We start from the raw sequence: 20,652 nt of genomic DNA, 5'->3' as shown, positions 1-20,652 counted from the left end.
TTCTAGGATTAGAAGCTCTTCAGTCTGAGCAACCTGTCACTCAGGTGCGAACTGAGTTGCTCTCCAGCCATCCATTCCCACTTATCTGCTAGCTCTTCAGTCTGAGCAACCTGTCACTCAGGTGCGAACTGAGTTGCTCTCCAGCCATCCATTCCCACTTATCTGCTAGCTGCTTTGATGGCCTGTCTACTTGACTGCTCTCCTGTCTGTTTCCCAACTTGCCTACTGACCTGCAATCTGCTTACCTCCAGACCTTAATGGATAGAACAGACAAATCCTTGTTGGCCACTGTGAGAACAGGATGCTGGACTAGACGGGCCATTGGCCTGATCCAGCAGGTGTTTCTTATGTTTGATCAGAATCAAGGATACACTTCTGGGGTTAATGCTAAATACATTACATCTGGTAAATGAGCCACCATAGCTGCTACAGGGCCATGAGAATTTGTGTCCTGTGCATTTTAGACTCATCTGCCTGTATACTATCTGAAACCCAAGGGGTGCATTGGTTGCCAGATGTGAAATATATTGGCATTATTTTCAGCTATCCTGACCCACTATGCCGTTACAGATGCACCGTGGCGTTTCTTTTTTTAAAATATTTCATTTTCATTTTTTAACAATGTTCTTATACATTGAAATCATTTTCAATTTTTGCGCATCTGAGATTACTTGAATCCCTGGACCTCCCCCCACCGTCCCCTGGTTTCTGATATTTATTTATTGTTTCTGTTGCATCTAATTACATTTTTCAAATTCATTTTGTATCCTTTTTTAACTTTAGTCTTATTACATTATAAGTGTTATAACAATCCTGCTAACTTTTTAAAATATCGACAGTGATCTTTAAGATACTGTACTCTGTACATTTTTCTCGCTCTTTACTAAAATAATTATTATCTTGGTGTCTGCTCTTCATGGTCATCTTTGCCATTTCGGCATAGTCCATCATCTTGGTTATCCAGTCTTCATTGGTTGGGACTTTCTCTTCCTTCCACTTCTGGGCAAAAAGCATTCGTCCACCATGGGGTTTCTCATGGCACGACCCACTTGGTTTTCCAACAGAGTTTACCCCAGACTTGCAAATAGCAGCTCACCCAAGTAAAGAAAAGGTTTCTTCTGACCAGTGACAGACGTTTTGGAAAATCCAGTTCTTCCTACCTGCCCCACAGCATTTAGGCCACAGATGACTAAAGTAGATAAGTTTAGGCTTGTGGGTCATTAGCGTTTGTGATTATATTTGCAAGCTTGATTGCACCATGGGGTGCTTTTGTATAGAAGTATGTAATTATGGCTGTTAATGTAAATGTTTCATTCATTTAAATGTTATCCCACCATGTCTCAAATGAATAGGGCTCATTATAGTAATTTTTAAAGCATTTCAAATATATATATATATATTTTAAAAACGTGGCAGAAATCCCCCAAAGTTACAAAAAGATAAACAACTCAATCTGGGTTTGTCTACCAGGAATAGAGTATTATTATTATTATTATTATTATTATTATTATTATTAACATTTATAAGTGCCTACATTGTTTCTGGGTGCTGTGCACACATTACAAGATAAGGCAGTCCTTCCCTTCAGGCTTAGACCCTCCAAGTCTCCCTATTTTCCAGGGACAGTCCCAGATTTACAGAAGCTGTCCCAGTTTCTGATTTGATCCCAGAATGTCCTGCTTTTCCTTAGGATGTCCCTATTTTGATTGGAGTAATGTTGGAAGCTATGGTAGGATGTCCCTATTTTCATTGGAGAAGTCCAGTCGCGGACGACTCTGGGGTTGCGGCGCTCATCTCGCTTTATTGGCTGAGGGAGCCGCCGTACAGCTTCCATATCATGTGGCCAGCATGACTAAGCCGCTTCTGGCAAACCAGAGCAGCGCACAGAAACACCGTTTACCTTCCCACTAGAGCGGTACCTATTTATCTACTTGCACTTTGACGTGCTTTCGAACTGCTAGGTTGGCAGGAGAAGGACTGAGCAACGGGAGCTCACCCCGTCAGGGGATTCGAACCGCCGACCTTCTGATCGACAAGTCCTAAGCTCTGTGGTTTAACCCACAGCATCACCCGCGTCCCTTATATAAATATTAGGAAATAAATAAATAAATAAATAAATAGATAGATAGATAGATAGATAGATAGATAGATAGCTGAACATAAGAGAGCTCAGTTCATTTCTGGGATTCATAGTGCCCCTTATATCATTCAAGGGACTTAGGCCCATCTTCCTTTTGTCACCCAGAATACGTACACTGCCTCACAACGCCTTCATCAAACCCACAAGTTGTGGGTTTTTTTTAACAACTGAGCCACACACTGGCTTCTGCCACCATCCACATGATCTTGAGCCATTTGAAAGGCTGCACCTCCTGCCTCCAGAGAAAAATATAACGACAAGGAGACCAACCTAGTCCCATCCACCAGCCAGTTAAGGTGCAGCTGCCCCAATTCTCACTTTCCTCTTCCCTCCCCATTCTTTTTTCACTCTTTTGCATCATCTCCATATCCTCCAACATTTCTCCAATGCAAATAGGGACATCCTATTCCATAATATGGGACACGGGGTGGCGCTGTGGTCTAAACCACTGAGCCTCTTGGGCTTGCCAATCAGAGGGTATGCTGGCGGGAAGGTAAATGGTGTTTCTGTGTGCTGCTCTGGTTGGCCAGAAGTGGCTTAGTGATGCTGGCCACATGACCCGGAATCTGTACGCCAGCTCCCTCGGCCAATAAAGCGAGATGAGCGCCGCAACCCCAGAGTCAACCACGACTGGACCTAATGGTCAGGGGTTCCTTTACCTTTTTTAATATTTATATACTGCTTGATTGTAAAAAATCCCCCACAAAGAAACCTCTAAGTGGTTTACAAAAAGAATAAACCAATTAAAAACAACCATTTAAAAAAAAAGTGGAAGTGGATATGCTTTTTAAAATAATTTCTGTGCGGTCTTCTCATTTCACAAAAGAGGAGGGGAGGGGAGTTAGTGACCACCCCAAGCTCATGCAGACTTATTTACGTAACAAGAAACAATGGGTTGCTTTTCATTCTGGACTGGGCAAAAATGTTCTCAGTCTATTACCTATATTTTGGCACTGTTGGCTATCTCTTTTCAGATTCCTCCACTTACTTTTGTTTACTTTATGTATTTTTCATCTCCAATATCTTTTAATATTTTCTCCTTTGAAAACATCTGTTAATAACACATTCAGAAGTCTGTTGTTTGATTTTCTTTGTAGAAATCTCTGCTTTTTCTCATCTTGCCTCAGATGTCATCTTCCATTTATGTTCTTTGGGGGTCATTGATAAACTCATTTCCTTTACTCTGTCCACATCTGACATACATCAGAACAAAACACAGCTAAAACTCTCATTTGAACAGACAGAAGATCCAATATAGTTCAGAAAACATTTATTTACATTTTGTATTGTAGCATAAACAAATGAGTTCAGCGTGCTTGTGTTAAAAGACAAGCCAATGGCATATTTATTTCCTGATATTGATGAAGATTAGGTCATAAAAATATAAATTATTATTATAAATGTAAATTAGGACAGATATATCATTAGATATTAAATTATATTTCAGCTACAAAAATAACTGTCCTTTCCAGGCAGGCAGGAGCCTGCATATACAAGACAGGTCAGCCCCACCAAGCAGTTGGCTACCTGGTAGTGAGTAGCTCGGTTAATTCTGAATGGTTGTTTAGCAAGTACCACAGTGAGCAGCACCTGGAATACCTGTATGTGCGAATTCTGTTGGCAGCAGCAATATGGCTCCAAATATATTCGGGGCAAGCATGTTGGTGGCTGAAAACTGTAGGGCTTAAGCTGAAATTATAGGAAGTTTTGTCAGGGCTGGGAGTCAGGCGTAGGTCTCCAACAAAGCAATAATGCACCCGAGGTCGGTGAAGTTAACTCTTTATTCAAGGAAACAAACCACAACTCAGCCTAGTGGTTTCCAGGAGGTCTTACCATGATGAAGCAGTTGCAGTAGGACTCCTCCTTTCCAGGGTCTTTCCCACGCAGTCTCAGGCTTCGTTTGTGCACAGCAACCCTCTACTCTTCCCGTTTCATTTCTCTGTGTGTTCCAGGAGACCAGAAGGGAGGGGAGCTGGTCACAGCAGGAGAGCGAGACTCCCTGGATTCTGCTCAGAGTCTGAACTGGGCTCTGCTGCAGCTCCTTCCTGTTCACTAAACCCTGTTACCTCTTCTGCTTCTGTCACCTTCTCCTCCCTGTCTGCTCCTTCCCCCTCTGATAACTCATCGTTGTCCCACCACCAATCCCCTGGCTCTGAGCCTTCTTCCCCTGGGGATTCCTTGGCTGGTGCCTCCCACACTCCTCTACATCCAGCCAGTCCATGACAGTTTTAAAACATGGCAATCTCCTCTGAGCTGCTCCTTGTCTCTTCAAGTTGGGAACTTCTGAGTGGAGAGTTTTATGGCAATTTTGTTGGCTGGTGCACCTTGCATTTTGATTGGTTCATTGTAGATATTTGAACCACCTGTCCTGTTTGGAGACTGTGGGAAGCTCCACCTGGAAATTTGTGTCAGGTAGAATGATAAGATGTGGGATTCAATGAGAGTCCTCTGTTTCATGGCCAGTATTGGATAGACTTCACAGGGTTGGGCCATGAAACTCTTGAGATCTCCCCATTGCCTCCCCCACCCTCCAGTTAAGCCCTTTACATGACTGGGTAAGTCAAATTGATATTGCTGCTTCATAATTCAGTGGTGGTGATTTATTTACAGTCTCTGCTTCTTTTGGGGACACCTAGTAGAAAAATAGCTTTGGTCCTTTATTTTTTTTTAGCAGACTGCATGTTTCTTATATGTAATTATATTGATGTGCCCTCTATTTTTACTCTGCAAAAACTACATTATGGTTGACTGAGTGTAATCATAATTTATTTCTATAGTTAAGCAGCTTTAGTACAGCATAAGTTGATTTTGTTAGGAAGTCTTGATATAGGGTTTGTAATGGGGAGGGGAGGGAGAGACCACTAATGTGATAAAATAAATACTTTTTTTGTCCTCGGGATACAGGCCTTCCTGGATAAGCCATATTGGTCTGGGAAAAGTTTCGCCACTAATTTATCCCAAATCAATTGTTTCAGTAGGGCAAGGCATGTCCAGTGAGAAAAGTGATCTAATTACTGATTCATATAAGAAGATAATCCCATGAATTAGTAACATTGAAACTATTCAATAAACACATTTGAATAAGAGGAGAGAGAGAAAAAAACATTACCAAGGCTATATTTATGAATACAGATTAGCACAGAATAATGTAGTCGAGACTTCATAGATAATTAAATAGCTCCTACTGAGGACTGGAGCAGAGACTACAATGCTTCGTTTCTCTTTTCCTTGCACATACCATCAGACTTTTCATAAGTAATCAAGTTTCTCCTCCCTCCCTTCCCAAGAAATATTTATTCAGGATGTTCTGAGGGACCTGAAGAAACATCATGTGGATGTAGATAAGTTGAGCCCGCTAGAGCTGGACGAGATGGCAGATATCATTGCTGATGCCATTCAAGCTGTTGATGCAGATGAAGAAAAGAAGAATGCCGCTGGGAAGGTTGGAGGAGAGGCAGAAGAGAAGAGAGTGGATGCCAAAGGAAAAGATGATTATGAGATGGGATTAATGAGCGCCGGTTACCCTTTACAAGGTACTTTATCCACCATGGCAGCTTTCCTTTCCTTTCTAAAGGAATTCAGTCTTAAAACACAAAGATGCAAAGAGGAGGAACTTACCTGCTCACCTCTCCCACTGCCGGCTCACTGCCCTGTTCTCCCTGCTGCTTGCTAGCTCCCCTCCACTTATCATTGCCTTACCGTTAGCTTCCCAGACCAAGATATTTTGCTGCCTGAGGTGAAGGATATGATGGTTCCTCCCTGGCACATTCCACATACTGAAGTCAAACAGCCTGGCTGCCGAATCTTACTTCAGCACTAGTGACAGGACAGCAGCCAACACCACAGCAAGCTAGTTTAGGGGACGGGGACAGGTTGTGTAACCCACAATTCTGCCCTCCAACAGATGAGACCGGTCCTGGGGGGCAGGGGCTTAGGAGGAACACCCAGGGGGGTTCCACTGCTGCCCCACAGCATCTGTTCCCTGAGGAGGTTATGCCACTTTGCCCAATAGTAGGGCCGTAGCTCCCCTTTCATCCTGCCATGATTATATTGTGTTCAGAGGGTGGGATGGGTGCTATTCACTCAATCCCAACTTTCTGTGGGCAATTAGGTGAGTGCAGGTTGCTCCATGATTTAAAGGAGGAGATACCTGTTTAGGGAATGTAATTCCCACACATCTACCTCCCCATTAAAATTGCAAACTGCTGTCTCTATGCAGCTATTATCAACATAGGGGCAGTGAACCTCCTTGGATTGGGAGTACTGTGGGGGGTAAGTTAAAGCCTGCTCCCCAGTGTTTCATATTTACACGATATTACTGTTGCTATTAGCAGTGTGGGAACAGTACACTCTTCCTGGACACCCAGCTGATGGCTGATTGTAGGAAAAGGGGACTGGGCTTTGGAGTCCCGTGTGTTGCCCCCCTTGTCCTAAGCAACAAACTGATGCAATTAACTCATTCCGCCACTGCCACCTTAAGATACAGCTGCATTTTCATGATGCTTAGTTGTTCACTTGCTTAACTGATAGCACTGTTGTAAACAATTTAGATGCACCTTGTGAACAGGGCCAGATTTAGGTTTGATGATTTCCTAAGCTACTGAAGGTAATGGGGTCCTTTATATGTCCAGCTGTCCTTTGTCAACAACAAATCATCACTGTTTTTTTGTGTTGACTATATGCCATATGGTAATTTATGGACCTAATAGGTATCTAAAGCCATTTGCACATAACAAAATATGTATTTTATCAAAGTAATTGTTGATATGAAATACAATTAAGAAGAAGTATATTTGGGGGGGGCAAGAGAGTGGGGCCCTAAGCTATAGCTTGTTTAGCTTATATGTAAATCGGGCACTGCTCATGAACCAGGCACTGCATTTAAGTGACCTGCTAAAATAATTAGCCATCAGTATGTATTGCAGGAGTTTGAACTAAATTACCCTCATGGTACCTTCCAACTCTATGGTTCTATGATTCTATGACCCATTCAGGAAAAGTAGGGCAGACATGGTACTAATTTGTTTTGGAGAACTCATAGTTTTGAGGCCTGATAAAAAAAAACCATGTACCATCCAGTAAGAGTGGCCTGTGTGTTCCCGAATTCAGTTTCCTCGTCCCACTCTCACACAGGTAATTAGTCCTCTTATTAAGCCTCACAGCACCTCGTGTTCATTGATCAAATAGGTGCATGCAGATGCATGTGACAGGAAAGATGTAAACAGCACATTGATTTACATGTGGATCATTTAAAAGTGTCTGAGTTCATTGCTGTGGATAAAAATGAGATGTGAACAGGTCCATTGTTAGGTCATTTTGTGACTCATGTGAAAGATGCACAAAAATCTGTTTTTCATGCTTATAAGCCTCACAATGGCTTCCTGTTCCTATCCTAAAACAGGCAATTCAGTATCCTGTATTTACCTCTGAGTAGTCACAATAACGGAGAAACCATTATTTTGAAGTGCCTACTTTATTAAAATAAAGGATTAGATGAGCACATGAAATCCATTTTTCCCTGAAAAGTGCCTGAAACGTAAATCTGTTGCCTTTCTGCATTTATTACTGTAGCCATTATTTTTATGCTAGCAGAAAACATGGTATTGATTTTTTTTTTTTAAGGCACTGGTAAACAGAGGTAAATTCGTCGCCATACTATTGAACTAATTAATATAATGCACTCTTACAGTACTGCCTCCATTGATCTTCCATTAGCAAGCTGTCCAAATGGAGTCAAAGTGACAAACCTGATCTATGCTTTTACTTTCGCCTTTCAGCGGCAACATCTTAATGTTTAATGTACAGTAAATAACACCACAATCTATAGAAAAGCAAAGCCAGTACAGCAGTGTCTGCATTACACACGTAATGTTCTATAATGTCCCACAACACATGCTTGTTCAATGTTCCCACAGATGAAGGGGCACAGAATGAAGATGCCAGGACTAAAAACGAGGTAAATTGCATGTTTAAATATAAATATCGACAATCCATCGCACCAAATGCTCGTCATACGAGATATGCTAAATATAATGTAATAAAAATAATTGAGGTTCAGTTTACAACATAGTGACAACAATGGAACACAGACCGAGGTGCACTTGCAACCATCAGTGGATTTCAGGCAGTGGGAGTGGGGGCGTTAGCAGCAGCTAGCGGGGGGGGGGGGATTTCTGTTTTGTCACTCGCCAGTATTGCTCCTTTACCCCTCCCATCAGTGAATGCCACCCCCTCAAATTCACCACCTGTGAATGCACCAGCAAAATTCAGAGTAGCATTTTCATTCACCTCTAAAAACGCATATGAGATACGTGTGCTATAGATGCCTCAGCTAATTTGCTAGTTTGTTCCTTTATTAAATTTATATGCTGCCCATGGTGGCAAAAATATAAGGCAGCCCTGCCCCGCCCTGTTCCGCACCTTTTTGTGACATCTTTATGACATTTTCAGGTCACTTCTGGGTTTGGCGCAATGCATGTGTGTACAGCCACGCACATATTGGATGTGCCTAAAACGCATTTTTATTAAAAAAAATAACCAGTTAAAACACATAAGATGTCTAAAAACAATAAAATGTTTAAAATATTTTATAAAAACAATAAAGCAGAATAAAATATCTGAAGCAAATATAACCAAATCATGCATCTGGATAGGCCCACGAAACCATAAATGTTTTCAGCAGACATCTAAAAGAATGCAGTGATGGTACTTGCCTAATGTCAATAGGCAGGTAGTTCCACAGTACAGGTGCCACCACAATAACCACTACAGCTAAACAATAATAACATTGTTTAAAATCCAGCTTTGGTTCATGTGAACTGTACACACCTTTATTGAAGTTATGATGTGTGCCCTTGATTTTACAGAAAAGGGGTGTAAACAGAAATGAGCTTAGCTTCCCAGAAGAGTTTATTGGGGCTTGGATTTCTCCCAGGCATCCCTTGACTTAAGATTTCCATGCATGAAAAATTAAGGTGTATGGGGCTTGAAATGAAGGAGTCCAGTCAAAGGCAACTATGGGGTTGTGGCGCTCATCTCGCTTCAGGCCGAGGGAGCTGGCATTTGTCCACAGCTTTCCAGGTCATGTGGCCAGCATGACTAAACCGCTTCTGGTGCAACGGGACACCGTGACGTAAGCCAGAGAGCACAGAAACGCCGTTTACCTTCCTGTCACATCGGTACCTATTTATCTACTTGCACTGGTGTACTTTCGAACTGCTAGGTTGGCAGCACCTGGGACAGAGCAACGGGAGCTCACTCCCATTGGTGGGGATTCGAACCGACAATCTTCCAATCAGGAACCAAGAGCCTCAGTGGTTTAGACCACAGCGCCACCCGTGTCCCTATTGTGCTGTTCTTAACACCACCTATCAAGTTGCATGGGAATGGAACGTCACAGCAGATTTTAATTGAATTTCAAGTCATGTTTCTGAAACACAAAGCAGAAGAAGAATCCAGAATTTGGTCTTAGACAGTTCCCCCCTCCAAAGAGTTAAGAATTTAGACTAAGTGATGGGGCTGTTTCTACATTTCAAGGCTAGCTGATTTGAAAGACCCAGAATTAGAAATCATAACTTGGTGGAAAGACCTGGTGGCCTCATGCCACTGTCAGCAGGAAGACTTGAACTGCGTCAAACAGGGATGTCTAGGGCTCCTTCGTGTAACATAAGGCTGGGCAAAAAGAAATTAATGATAATGCTTTAGGTTTAGACATACTTCAGTGCTTCCAAAAGATGAAGCCTCTTGAGATCAGTCAAATTTAAGAAGAGAAAAGCAGTTTCGGGGAAAATACGGGCAACATTTTCTAAGCTGCAATCTAAGAGCTGTCAAAAGTTGCACCCCAGGCTAAAGTGATTTCTAGTTTTCATCTTTCATAAGTGGACAACAGTGTCTACTCATGTACTTAGTATAGCTTCAGGATTCTATTAGTTTTGTGCCCTTGAATTTCACATTAATGAGGGATGCAGGTGGCGCTGTGGGTTAAACCACAGAGCCTAGGACTTGCTGATCAGAAGGTTGGCGGTTCAAATCCCCGCAACGGGGTGAGCTCCCGTTCCTTGGTCCCTGCTCCTGCCAACCTAGCAGTTTGAAAGCACGTCAAAGTGCAAGTAGATAAATAGGTACCGCTCTGGCGGGAAGGTAAACGGCGTTTCCGTGCACTGCTCTGGTTCGCCAGAAGCGGCTTAGTCATGCTGGCCACATGACCTGGAAGCTGTATGCCGGCTCCCTCGGCCAGTAAAGCGAGATGAGCACCGCAACCCTAGAGTCGGCCATGACTGGACCTAATGGTCAGGGGTCCCTTTACGTTTACCCCATTAATGCGTGTTCAAAAATGTTATGAATGACACTTTGTTTTTGTTTTTGTAATATAGGAGAACCATTTGAGTAAAAAACTACTTGATTTCCTGAATGAGGATATCGCAACTGAAAATCTTCTTAGGGAGCCTATGTCCAAAGAATCTTTTAAAACAGAAATGAAGAAGTCGGAGGATTTAGATCTCTCCTCTTCCTCTGAGGAAGTGAAGGTTGGGGTTGAAAATGTGAAGAGCGAAACATTCTCCAGGGAGTTGATAGCTGAAAAGAAAGCTGAGTCGGAACCTAACTCTCAAGAGCTGACGGAGCTTCATCACTGGATTAAGAATACTTTGATTCAGGATAAAACTGTCTATGAAGAAACTCAGAAAAAATTGGGAGGCCTTCAGCTGGATGCCAAGCCTTCTAAAGAGGACGAATATGGATACATCGTGACAGAGAAAGAGTAAGTATAAATTTGTGTTTGTGTGCATATATGTGTGTTTAAAATATAGAATGGTTAAAATAGGTTATTTGTGAATACTGAAATATTTATTTAATTTTTCGAATGTATGGGCCCCCAGGTCTGCTAGACATCCAAGCAGCTCACAGTAACATCCAAGAAACCATGTCTGTAGTTCAAAATACTAGAACAGCAAATAATGTAAAACCTGCAACATCCATTTCAAAGCTAAGAGTAAAATTTAAAATGACCTTATCAGTGTGATATCTTTTAAAAACTTTTTTTTTTAAAAAAAGTCACCCAAATGCGTTTTTGTTAGCTACTATCTCCCTGAACTGCTTTGACAGAAAAGCCAGACCTTCCACATTTCCTGTGAAAATACATAAAATGAAGGCCATTTATCTGCTTCTCACACTGTCCTTTGGTGGCCTTGTGGACTGCAGAGTACATTAGTAGCAGTATTAATGGTTTTACAGATGTGCTCTTTGAATATTAGGCTTCACAGTGCAAAATATGATGAATGTTGTACATTAGGATTCTTGGCCCAATTTTCCTGTGGTAAATATTGGAAGCAGCACTGCTGTTGTAGGCGAGACAAATGCTAAAATCAAATGCCTACTAAGGAGTAAACTCTACTGAACTCATCAAGGCTTTCTTCTTGCTGAATATATCTAGGATTGGGCTGTGTGCATCTCTTCATTTAAGTAGTTGAGCCCTGGTCAGTGTGGTGCTGATACAATTTATGCTGGGAACATTCTTCTGTTTATAGGCAGATAGGTTGTGGGATTCGAGTTTGCTTATTGTACCTTGGCTTCCAGAAACACTGCCTGAACAATTTAATACATGCTGCTGTGCTCTGTAATGCAAGGCTGCTGGGGGAAAGGGACCCCGGAACAGATAGTTGTCACCAGGATATTTTAAGTAAACCACTGAGCTTGTCCAAGTTTTTCCTCAGTCCTTTAAAAAATAAAAGAAGATAAAACTTCTGGGTGTGTTAATAATGCCCTGTTTACCTTCTGAGCAGAAAACCTAGACTCATAGAATTGTAGAGTTGGAAGGGACCACAAGTTTCCCTGCAATGCTCAAACCCACAACCCTTAGAATAAGAGTGCTGTACTCTACAGACTGAGCTATCCAATCCATGAAGGATTGGAAACATGGTTTTTTCTAACTATGGTGGAGGGCCAGGACACCTGTGGACCTCCTGATGGTGCTGATCCACAACTCCTATGATTCTGCCCACAGACCATGTGTGAAGTAGATGGAAGCTGAAGTCCAACAACAACTCAAGAGCTGCAGGTTCCCTATTCCTACCAAAGGGGTGTGCTGAATGCACTTAACAACAACTTCTATTTATTTAGCTCATTTTTCTGTAGGTTCATATACTTTCCCCCACCTAGGAACCATGATTGACCTCCTGCTTCTCACCAGAAAGAAATGTGCAGACACCCCTCCATACATTTCAGAGTCATACACCAAATCATAGAATTTGTAGAGTTGGAAGGGAACCACGAGGGTCATCTCATCCAGACCCCTGCAATGCAGGAATATTTTGCCCAAGGTGGGGTTCGAATCCACAACCTTGAAATTAAGAGTCTCATGTCCCCTACCAACTGAGCTATCCCAGCTGCTACTGTATGTTCTAAATCTAAGTAACCTTAAGACATCACCTTGCCAACAAAGGTCCGTATAGTTAAAGCCATGGTTTTCCCAGTAGTGATGTATGGAAGTGAGAGCTGGACCATAAAGAAGGCTGATTGCTGAAGAATTGATGCTTTTGAATTATGGTGCTGGAGGAGACTCTTGAGAGTCCCATGGACCGCAAGAAGATCAGACCTATCCATTCTTAAGGAAATCAGCCCTGAGTGCTCACTGGAAGGACAGATCCTGAAGCTGAGGCTCCAAAACTTTGGCCACCTCATGAGAAGAGAAGACTCCCTGGAAAAGACCCTGATGTTGGGAAAGATGGAGGGCACAATTTCAAGATGGCGGCGCGCATAGACGCTGCGGCTTAGTGCTCTCCCTTAGCGTTTTGTTTTGTTTTTATTATTTTTACTTGGTCTGAGTATGTCTGGCCGGGCAAGAAAGATTTACAGCAGGCAGGAACTTCTGAAGGTCGGGTTACAGTGTGAACAAGCTGTAAGAGCTGATTATTTTCGCCCAGATAACATTCCTGTGGGAGTAGCCAGGTAAAGCCCAACTGGCAGTTAAAGTCCAACTGGCAGTTCAACTGCTGTAGGGCGCTGGCTTTGGGATGCCATTTGTCTACACGGGATTTGCACCTTCCTGATTGTGAAGAGGACCAAAAATTAGCTTTGAAGCAACAGAACTCATGGGCGGGTAAGAAGCATGAACCGACTGCAAGAAAGCGACCAAGAAAACTAGGCAGGCACAGGAGAGTGAAAGCATAAGTGATAAGACTGAAAGGTCTCTAGGTCCTTTTCTGCAAGGACCTCGTTTATAGCTTAATTGAGGGGTTGTGTCTCTCTTGCTTAAGTGGCAATTCAGCCTTGAACAAGCAGATAAGGAAAGGAGTGGTTTAATGGGAATCCCATAGCCAGTAACCGGATACAAGATATACAAGATGGCGGCGCGCATAGACGCTGCGGCTTAGTGCTCTCCCTTAGCGTTTTGTTTTGTTTTTATTATTTTTACTTGGTCTGAGTATGTCTGGCCGGGCAAGAAAGATTTACAGCAGGCAGGAACTTCTGAAGGTCGGGTTACAGTGTGAACAAGCTGTAAGAGCTGATTATTTTTGCCCAGATAACGTTCCTGTGGGAGTAGCCAGGCCACCGGGCTCTCCATGGATTACTATGCCTCCAGGGAGGAGGCGAAGGCGGCGTAGAGACAGGAGGCAAAGGCGGGGTTGTCGGGCTGGCGTCCTGGTAAGATTGCAGAGGAGTCCATCTAAACCACCGCTCCCTAGCATATTTCTTGCTAATGTGAGATCTCTTGCCAACAAGATGGATGAATTGAGGCTGCAGGCAGCAAAGAACAGCCTTGTAAAAGATTGCTGCGTTTTATTTGTCATTGAGACATGGCTTCAACCGTCCATACCGGACACAGCTATTCAGTTGGAAGGCTGTGCGGTACATCGTCATGACCGAGGCATGGACTTCGGAAAAACCAAAGGAGGGGGGCTGTGTGTATATGTGAACAAATGCTGGTCCAATAATTCGAAGACTGTGGGCAGTCACTGTTCACCGGATTTGGAATATGTGGCTGTTAAATGTAGACCAGCCTATCTCCCTAGGGAGTTCACAGCTGTTATGTTAACTGGTGTGTACGTGCCACCAGATGCCAATGCCAACCTGGCTTTGGGATGCCTGCAGAGCCTTATCAGCAGCCAGCAAGACATGTATCCTGAAGCTGTGCACATCATTGCGGGAGACTTCAACCATGTTGAACTTAAAACAGTGCTCCCAACGCTCTATCAGCATGTGAAATGTCCCACAAGAGGGGACAAGACACTGGATAAAGTTTATTCGAATGTAAATCACGGCTATAGGGCTTTACAGCTGCCACACTTGGGCCAGTCCGACCATATGTCTCTGTTCCTGGTACCAGCATATATCCCACTCAGGAAACGGGCTCCCACAATATTAAAATCTGTTAAAATCTGGCCTGAAGGTGCTATTCACCAGCTGCAGGACTGTTTTGAGAGAACCAATTGGGATATTTTCGATCGTACAGACCTGGAGGAACACACGGCGGCAGTTCTGTGCTATATCAATCACTGCACAGACACTGTCACAGTAAATAAATCCATCCGGTTTTACCCCAATCAGAAACCCTGGATGAATAAAGAGGTCCAGTGCCTGTTGCGGGAAAGGAACAGGGCTTTCAGGTCAGGCGAGGTGCAGCTTTACAGTGTGGCAAGAGCAAACTTGAAGAGGGGTATTCGACGGGCAAAATTGGATTATAGGCTGAGGATTGAGGATAATTTAAGGAGCAACAACACAAGACAGATGTGGCAGGGGATTCAGCATATTACCAACTACAAACCTAACCTTGGTGCTGTCGACGGTGACCCTTTGCTGGCGGAGGAGCTTAACCTCTTCTTTGCTCGCTTCGAGAGGGAGCCACCTGAGACGCCGGTATTACAGCCACCAGCCCATAGGGGCCCCTCATTCACGGTAGAGGAGCATGAGGTGAGACAGGTATTGAGGATGGCGAATCCGAGGAAGGCGGCTGGACCTGATGGCATCACTGGAAAGGTGTTGAAGGGCTGTGCGGATCAGCTGGCGAGGGTCTTTACTAAGATCTTCAATAAGTCCTTAAACCAGTCTATTGTCCCACCCTGCCTGAAGTCGTCAACTATTGTCCCTCTGCCTAAAAAATCCACAATCAGTAGTTTGAATGACTACAGACCAGTTGCACTGACTCCAATCATCATGAAGTGTTTTGAGAAACTGGTGCGCCGTCACATTATTTCCTGTCTTCCATCAACTTTTGACAACTACCAGTTTGCATACAGGGCAAATAGATCCACAGAAGACGCTATCACCACCACTCTCCATGCTGCTCTGTCCCATCTGGAGCAGCCGGGGAGTTATGTGAGGCTGCTGTTTGTGGATTTTAGCTCTGCTTTTAACACTATCCTCCCCCATAGACTGGTGTCCAAGCTAGAGGCGATTGGACTCTCCAACTCCACCTGTCTCTGGGTTTTGGATTTTTTGTCAGAACGTTCTCAGAGGGTTAGAGTAGGGTCACATATGTCCACAGCCCTTAGCCTTAACACCGGCTCACCACAGGGTTGTGTGTTGAGTCCCCTGCTCTATGCTCTCTATACGTATGACTGTACAGCCATCTATTCCAGCAACAAAATCATCAAGTTTGCTGATGACACTACGGTGGTAGGGCTCATTTCAGGAGGGGATGAGTCCGCCTATCGGGACGAGGTGGAGCGGCTCTGTGTTTGGTGTGGAGAGAACAATCTGGCTCTTAATACGGCTAAGACCAAGGAATTGGTGGTGGATTACAGGAAAAAAAAGGCGGACATTCAGCCCTTGTATATCAACGGGGAACGGGTGGAGAGGGTGGCGGAATTCAGGTTTTTGGGAGTAACTATCGATCAGGGCATGACTTGGAGCGCAAATACCACTGCTCTGGTGAAGAAGGCCCAGCAGAGAATTTATTTCCTCAGACTTTTGAAGAAGAACAATCTGAGTGAGAGACTGCTGGTGTCCTTCTACCGAGGCTCCATAGAGAGCATTCTTACATACTGTATTTGTGCTTGGTTCTCCAGTTGTACAGCTAGGGAGAGGAAGGTGCTCCAGAAGGTCATAACCACAGCCCAAAGGATTATTGGTCATCCTCTCCCATCTTTGGAAGAACTGTACGGTTCCCGTTGTCTTAGGAAAGCAAACAACATCCTGCAGGATTCATCTCACCCGGGACACAGTCTGTTTGCACTACTGCCTTCTGGCAGGAGATATAGAAACATCAAGTCAAGGACAAATAGACTGAAAAACAGTTTCTATCCAAGAGCTGTGGCCTTTTTGAATGCTGTAACTCGATAGTGTGACCTGGGAGTTTGATGGGTGTTGGTGTGGGTGTGGCTGGAATGTGGTTTGTTTGGTTGTTGTTGTTGTTTTGCTTTTGTTGCTTTTAAGGGATGGCATCCAATTTCGTTGCACTTGTGCAATGTTGCACTTGTGTAATGACAATAAAGAATCTATTCTATTCTATTCTATTCTATTCTACAAGGAGAAGGGGACAACAGAGGACGAGATGGTTGGACAGTGTTCTCGAAGCTACCAGCATGAGTTTGACCAAACTGTGGGAGGCAGTGGAAGACAGGAGTGCCTGGCATGCTCTGGTCCATGGGGTCATGAAGAGTCGGACACGACTAAACGACTAAACAACAACAAAGCCTTAAGTAACATGGATTTGAAGAGGGCGTGTTTTGACTGGAGAGTAAAAGAATGGAGGGAGATGATAACAGAGACGAGTTAACTGGTAGATTATGGGGCCAAGTGGTCTGTCGTGGTCCAGTTGCTCTTTCTGATATGCGGAAAGGAGCAGTGTGATAGCAAGAAGCAAAGAAGGATGGTGGTAGAGCCTAGAGCACAGGCAGCTGGAAGAGAAGCTGTAAGGTTAAGTTACATTCAATGGTTAGTGTCAGTTTGGAGAAGGACCTTAAGATTAAATAGAGAGTGGAGAGAGAGAGAGGTTTGCAGCATAGAGGCCTGGAGCAAGCAAAGCTTATTCCTTTATTATCAAGACCAATTCCCCAGCTGAAATTTGGTAGAGGTTTAATTTCTCTGAATTATGGAAATATATGTAACATAGACACTCTTGACATTTTCATAGTTCAAGGATGTCAAAGCTATGCAGTTGTAAGCAAGTTTTTTTTCTTTTAAAACAAAAAAAGAAAAACACAGCTCGCGAGAGATAAAGAAAGCAATACAACGCAACTAAAAATGATACCTGGAGTCCAAAGCTTTTTTTTTATTTTTAATACCGTTTATTCCTATAATCATCTCTTGCTTTATTGAAACTGTACATTGTGCTTCCTGCTTGTCAGAATTTTATTAGCCGAAGTGGCTATAATAAAGGAACAAAATCCTTTCAGCAGAAACGAACCCTCTGTTGGTAAAAGGGGTCTTGCATATTCATGCACAGAGGTTAATAGCTTGGAGTTCTTTTTCACTTTGTGATTTCAGATGTAACTGGGGGCGGGGGGGGGATTGCACTCAGCAGTATGGTTAGAAAGATGTCAGAGGTGATTCATTCACACTTGGACTCTCAGTGTGTGTGTGTTTTTGTTGGCTCCAGAGCCTTGATCCAAGGAGATTGCTTCACTGTACTGCGAAGACCAGGTATTTTAATTGTGTCATGGAGCAGAGACAAATATTTTCCTCATAAGTTCCCAAAGAAATGATTTGTGATAGTTTTGAAGATTTGTCAAAATGGCAGCCTGCTTATCAGTACAGTGGTACCTCGGGTTACAGACGCTTCAGGTTACAGACTCTGCTAACCCAGAAATAGTATCTCGGGTTAAGAACTTTGCTTCAGGATGAGAACAGAAATTGCGCGGTGGCAGTGCAGCAGCAGTGGGAAGCCCCATTAGCTAAAGTGGTGTCTCAGGTTAAGGACAGTTTCAGGTTAAGAACGGACCTCTGGAACGAATTACGTTCTTAACCCGAGGTACCACTATAGTTAGAACAAATAGGTCACTCCTGCTTTTTGTTGAGTGACCTTTCAGTGACCTGTACTGATCCATAGTAAGCACTGGTGCTAATCTTAGGGCTGAGTTAACAGTTTCAGTATAGACATTTGTCTGGCAAATCCTCTCAGGTGCTGCTTCAGCATTTTATTTTGGGTGGAAAGTGTTCAAAACGGACCCTGTATGCTGGTCCTTCCTGCAGAATTTGATCTCAGTCCATGATATGGATGCTACACCATCCCCTATAGTAAATCCAAAAGCATACAGGTTAAATGTGCATAAGTTATTCTCCATAACTTTCCTTCCAGAAGAGCTAGAGACTTTTTTTTAAAAAAATGAAAGCTCAGAGCTTGGCACCAAAAAAGGCCCTCATGGGCATTGGGATAGAAATACGCACCCTAATCGACTAGCCTCCACTGACGTGTCGGGGACTGGCTGGCTGGCTGGATGAGGAGTGGTTGGAGACAGCAGCCAGGGAACCCTCAAGGGAAACCCCAGAGGAGGAAGGCTCAATGCCCTGAGATTGGTGGTGGAACACCGAGAAGAGGTCAGAGGGAGAAGTGTAGGAAGAGCTGTTGGATGCTGAAGGGGCAACAGGGTTTTGTGAAGAGGGAGAGCCTGTGACAGGGAGCATTTCAGACTCAGAGGATGAAGCAGAGGAGTGGGGATAAGAGCCTTCAGAATAATACAGGGAGCCTGCCTCTCCTTGATTCTCTCCAAGGACAAGCAGAGTGATGCATCGAGCAGAAGAGATATTACAGCTGTCCAGACACAGTTTGAGACTGCTTAGGAAACATCTGAGAAAGGAGGAGCCTTAGAGGGAGCTGGAGGCGGAGATCGTCAGTCCTGGCAACTGCTCTATAGGGGCAAGACGTGTTGCTGAGCAGTATGCTGTTTCTTTGAATAACTTCTCTGACAAACTTTGCTTCTTGCTTGCTGACCCATGTTTGACTCCAGCCCTGACAAGGAGTTAAGGAAAGGAAGAGTGGTAACAACACAACAAACTGAAATATTAAAATTCAACAATGGCAATTCATTGTATGTTCCAAAGGTATCCTCTCAGTCGGCAATGTATATTAATAGCTTGGGGTGGGCAGGCTAATTCCACTTGTACTGCACATATCTGCACTTATTCTAAGGGCATTGCTGGCAGAAAGGCCTTGGAAAATAGGGGTAGGAAAGGCATATGAAAGGAGAAGGCAAAAGCTCAATAAAGGAAATGGATCAAGGAGGGCAAAGAGAAAGACTGGAGGAAGGTGATACAGGTCAATGAGAGAAAGGGTGAAGACTGGGGTGAAGAAGGAAAGAGAAAATTGATACAGAGGGGAGAAGCACACGATCAGGAGGCTGCAGAAGTAAAGAAGGTTGAAGGTCACACATTGATTCTACGAAACCTTTGAATTCACATCTCTTGTTTTCTAGGAATCGGCAGAGATGTCTACTTAGAGCTATGATATTTTCTGGCTAAATAAATCCTGGCTGTGTTTTACGAGTGGGAAAATAAAGTCACTTAAACACCCCCCCCCCACACACAAATCCACACCTATTACAGAGCCAAAGAAGCAGCAACGAAACCTTATATAACCATTGGAGAGGAATTTCATTCTGTAGCATGTAGTAGGAAGAGCTCGTATATTTCTGAATTTCTTGGGAAAGGATGGGATTCGCTTCAACCTCAACACTTTGCAGAATCTTTGCAAAGCTTTGGGGGAAATTGGAAGTTATAGACTTACAGGTTCCAAATCCGTAGTGAACCTTCCAAAGCCCGAAAATAACTGATTAAAATTTCCCCAGTTTTTGTGTATTTATCTAGTTCATACCCCCACCCTTCCAAAGTAGAGGTTATAAAACCATCATAAAACAACTTCGCTATTAAAGAGGTTTAAAAATTAATAACATTTACACTCACCAGGTCTATATGCTTTCACCATCTGTTGCATCCGTAGGCATTTAAGAGATTGCAGATGGTCCTGCTTCCTTACAGTGCTATTCATGCTTTTGTTGCTCCAAAGCACACAACTCTCTACAGCCTTATTTTACTTTTGCCTCTGGTCCTCTTCCCATTGTGGTGTAGTGGTTAAGAGCGGTAGTCTCGTAATCTGGGGAACCGGGTTTGCGTCTCCACTCTGCCACATGCAGCTGCTGGGTGACCTTGGGCTAGTCACACTTCTTTGAAGTCTCTCAGCCCCACTCACCTCACAGAGTGTTTGTTGTGGGGGAGGAAGGGAAAGGAGATTGTTAGCTGCTTTGAGACTCCTTAAAGGGAGTGAAAGGCGGGATATCAAATCCAAACTCTTCTTCTTCTTCTTCTTCTTCTTCTTCTTCTTCTTCTTCTTCTTCTTCTTCTTCTTCTTGTGCCTGGTGACTCCAGATTAAGTTAAAGGAAGCAAATGGTCCCAGGAAGTCTTTTGTTTTTTTGGCCACCCCCCGCCCTTCTCGATTGTGGATGGTCAAAAAAGGTCCGTATAGTTAAAGCTATGGTTTTCCCAGTAGTGATGTATGGAAGTGAGAGCTGGACCATAAAGAAGGCTGATCGCCAAAGAATTGATGCTTTTGAATTATGGTGCTGGAGGAGACTCTTGAGAG

General features: G+C 43.6%; 1 protein-coding gene across 2 annotated transcripts in view; it reads left to right on the top strand.

The window, feature by feature from the left end:
• PTPRN2 (protein tyrosine phosphatase receptor type N2) overlaps positions 1-20,652 on the top strand; it is a 647,226-nt gene that overhangs the window by 190,286 nt on the left and 436,288 nt on the right. For both annotated transcript variants that reach the window (XM_028749792.2, XM_028749791.2), the window contains exons 7-9: positions 5,428-5,673; positions 8,056-8,096; positions 10,513-10,898. In XM_028749792.2, the coding sequence (XP_028605625.2) occupies positions 5,428-5,673; positions 8,056-8,096; positions 10,513-10,898 (673 nt within the window). The remainder of the gene's footprint in view (positions 1-5,427; positions 5,674-8,055; positions 8,097-10,512; positions 10,899-20,652) is intronic.

The sequence above is a fragment of the Podarcis muralis genome, chromosome 12 (genome assembly GCF_964188315.1).
Source record: "Podarcis muralis chromosome 12, rPodMur119.hap1.1, whole genome shotgun sequence".
Classification (NCBI taxonomy): Eukaryota; Metazoa; Chordata; class Lepidosauria; order Squamata; family Lacertidae; genus Podarcis; species Podarcis muralis.
This window is presented reverse-complemented; position numbering and strand designations above follow the sequence as displayed.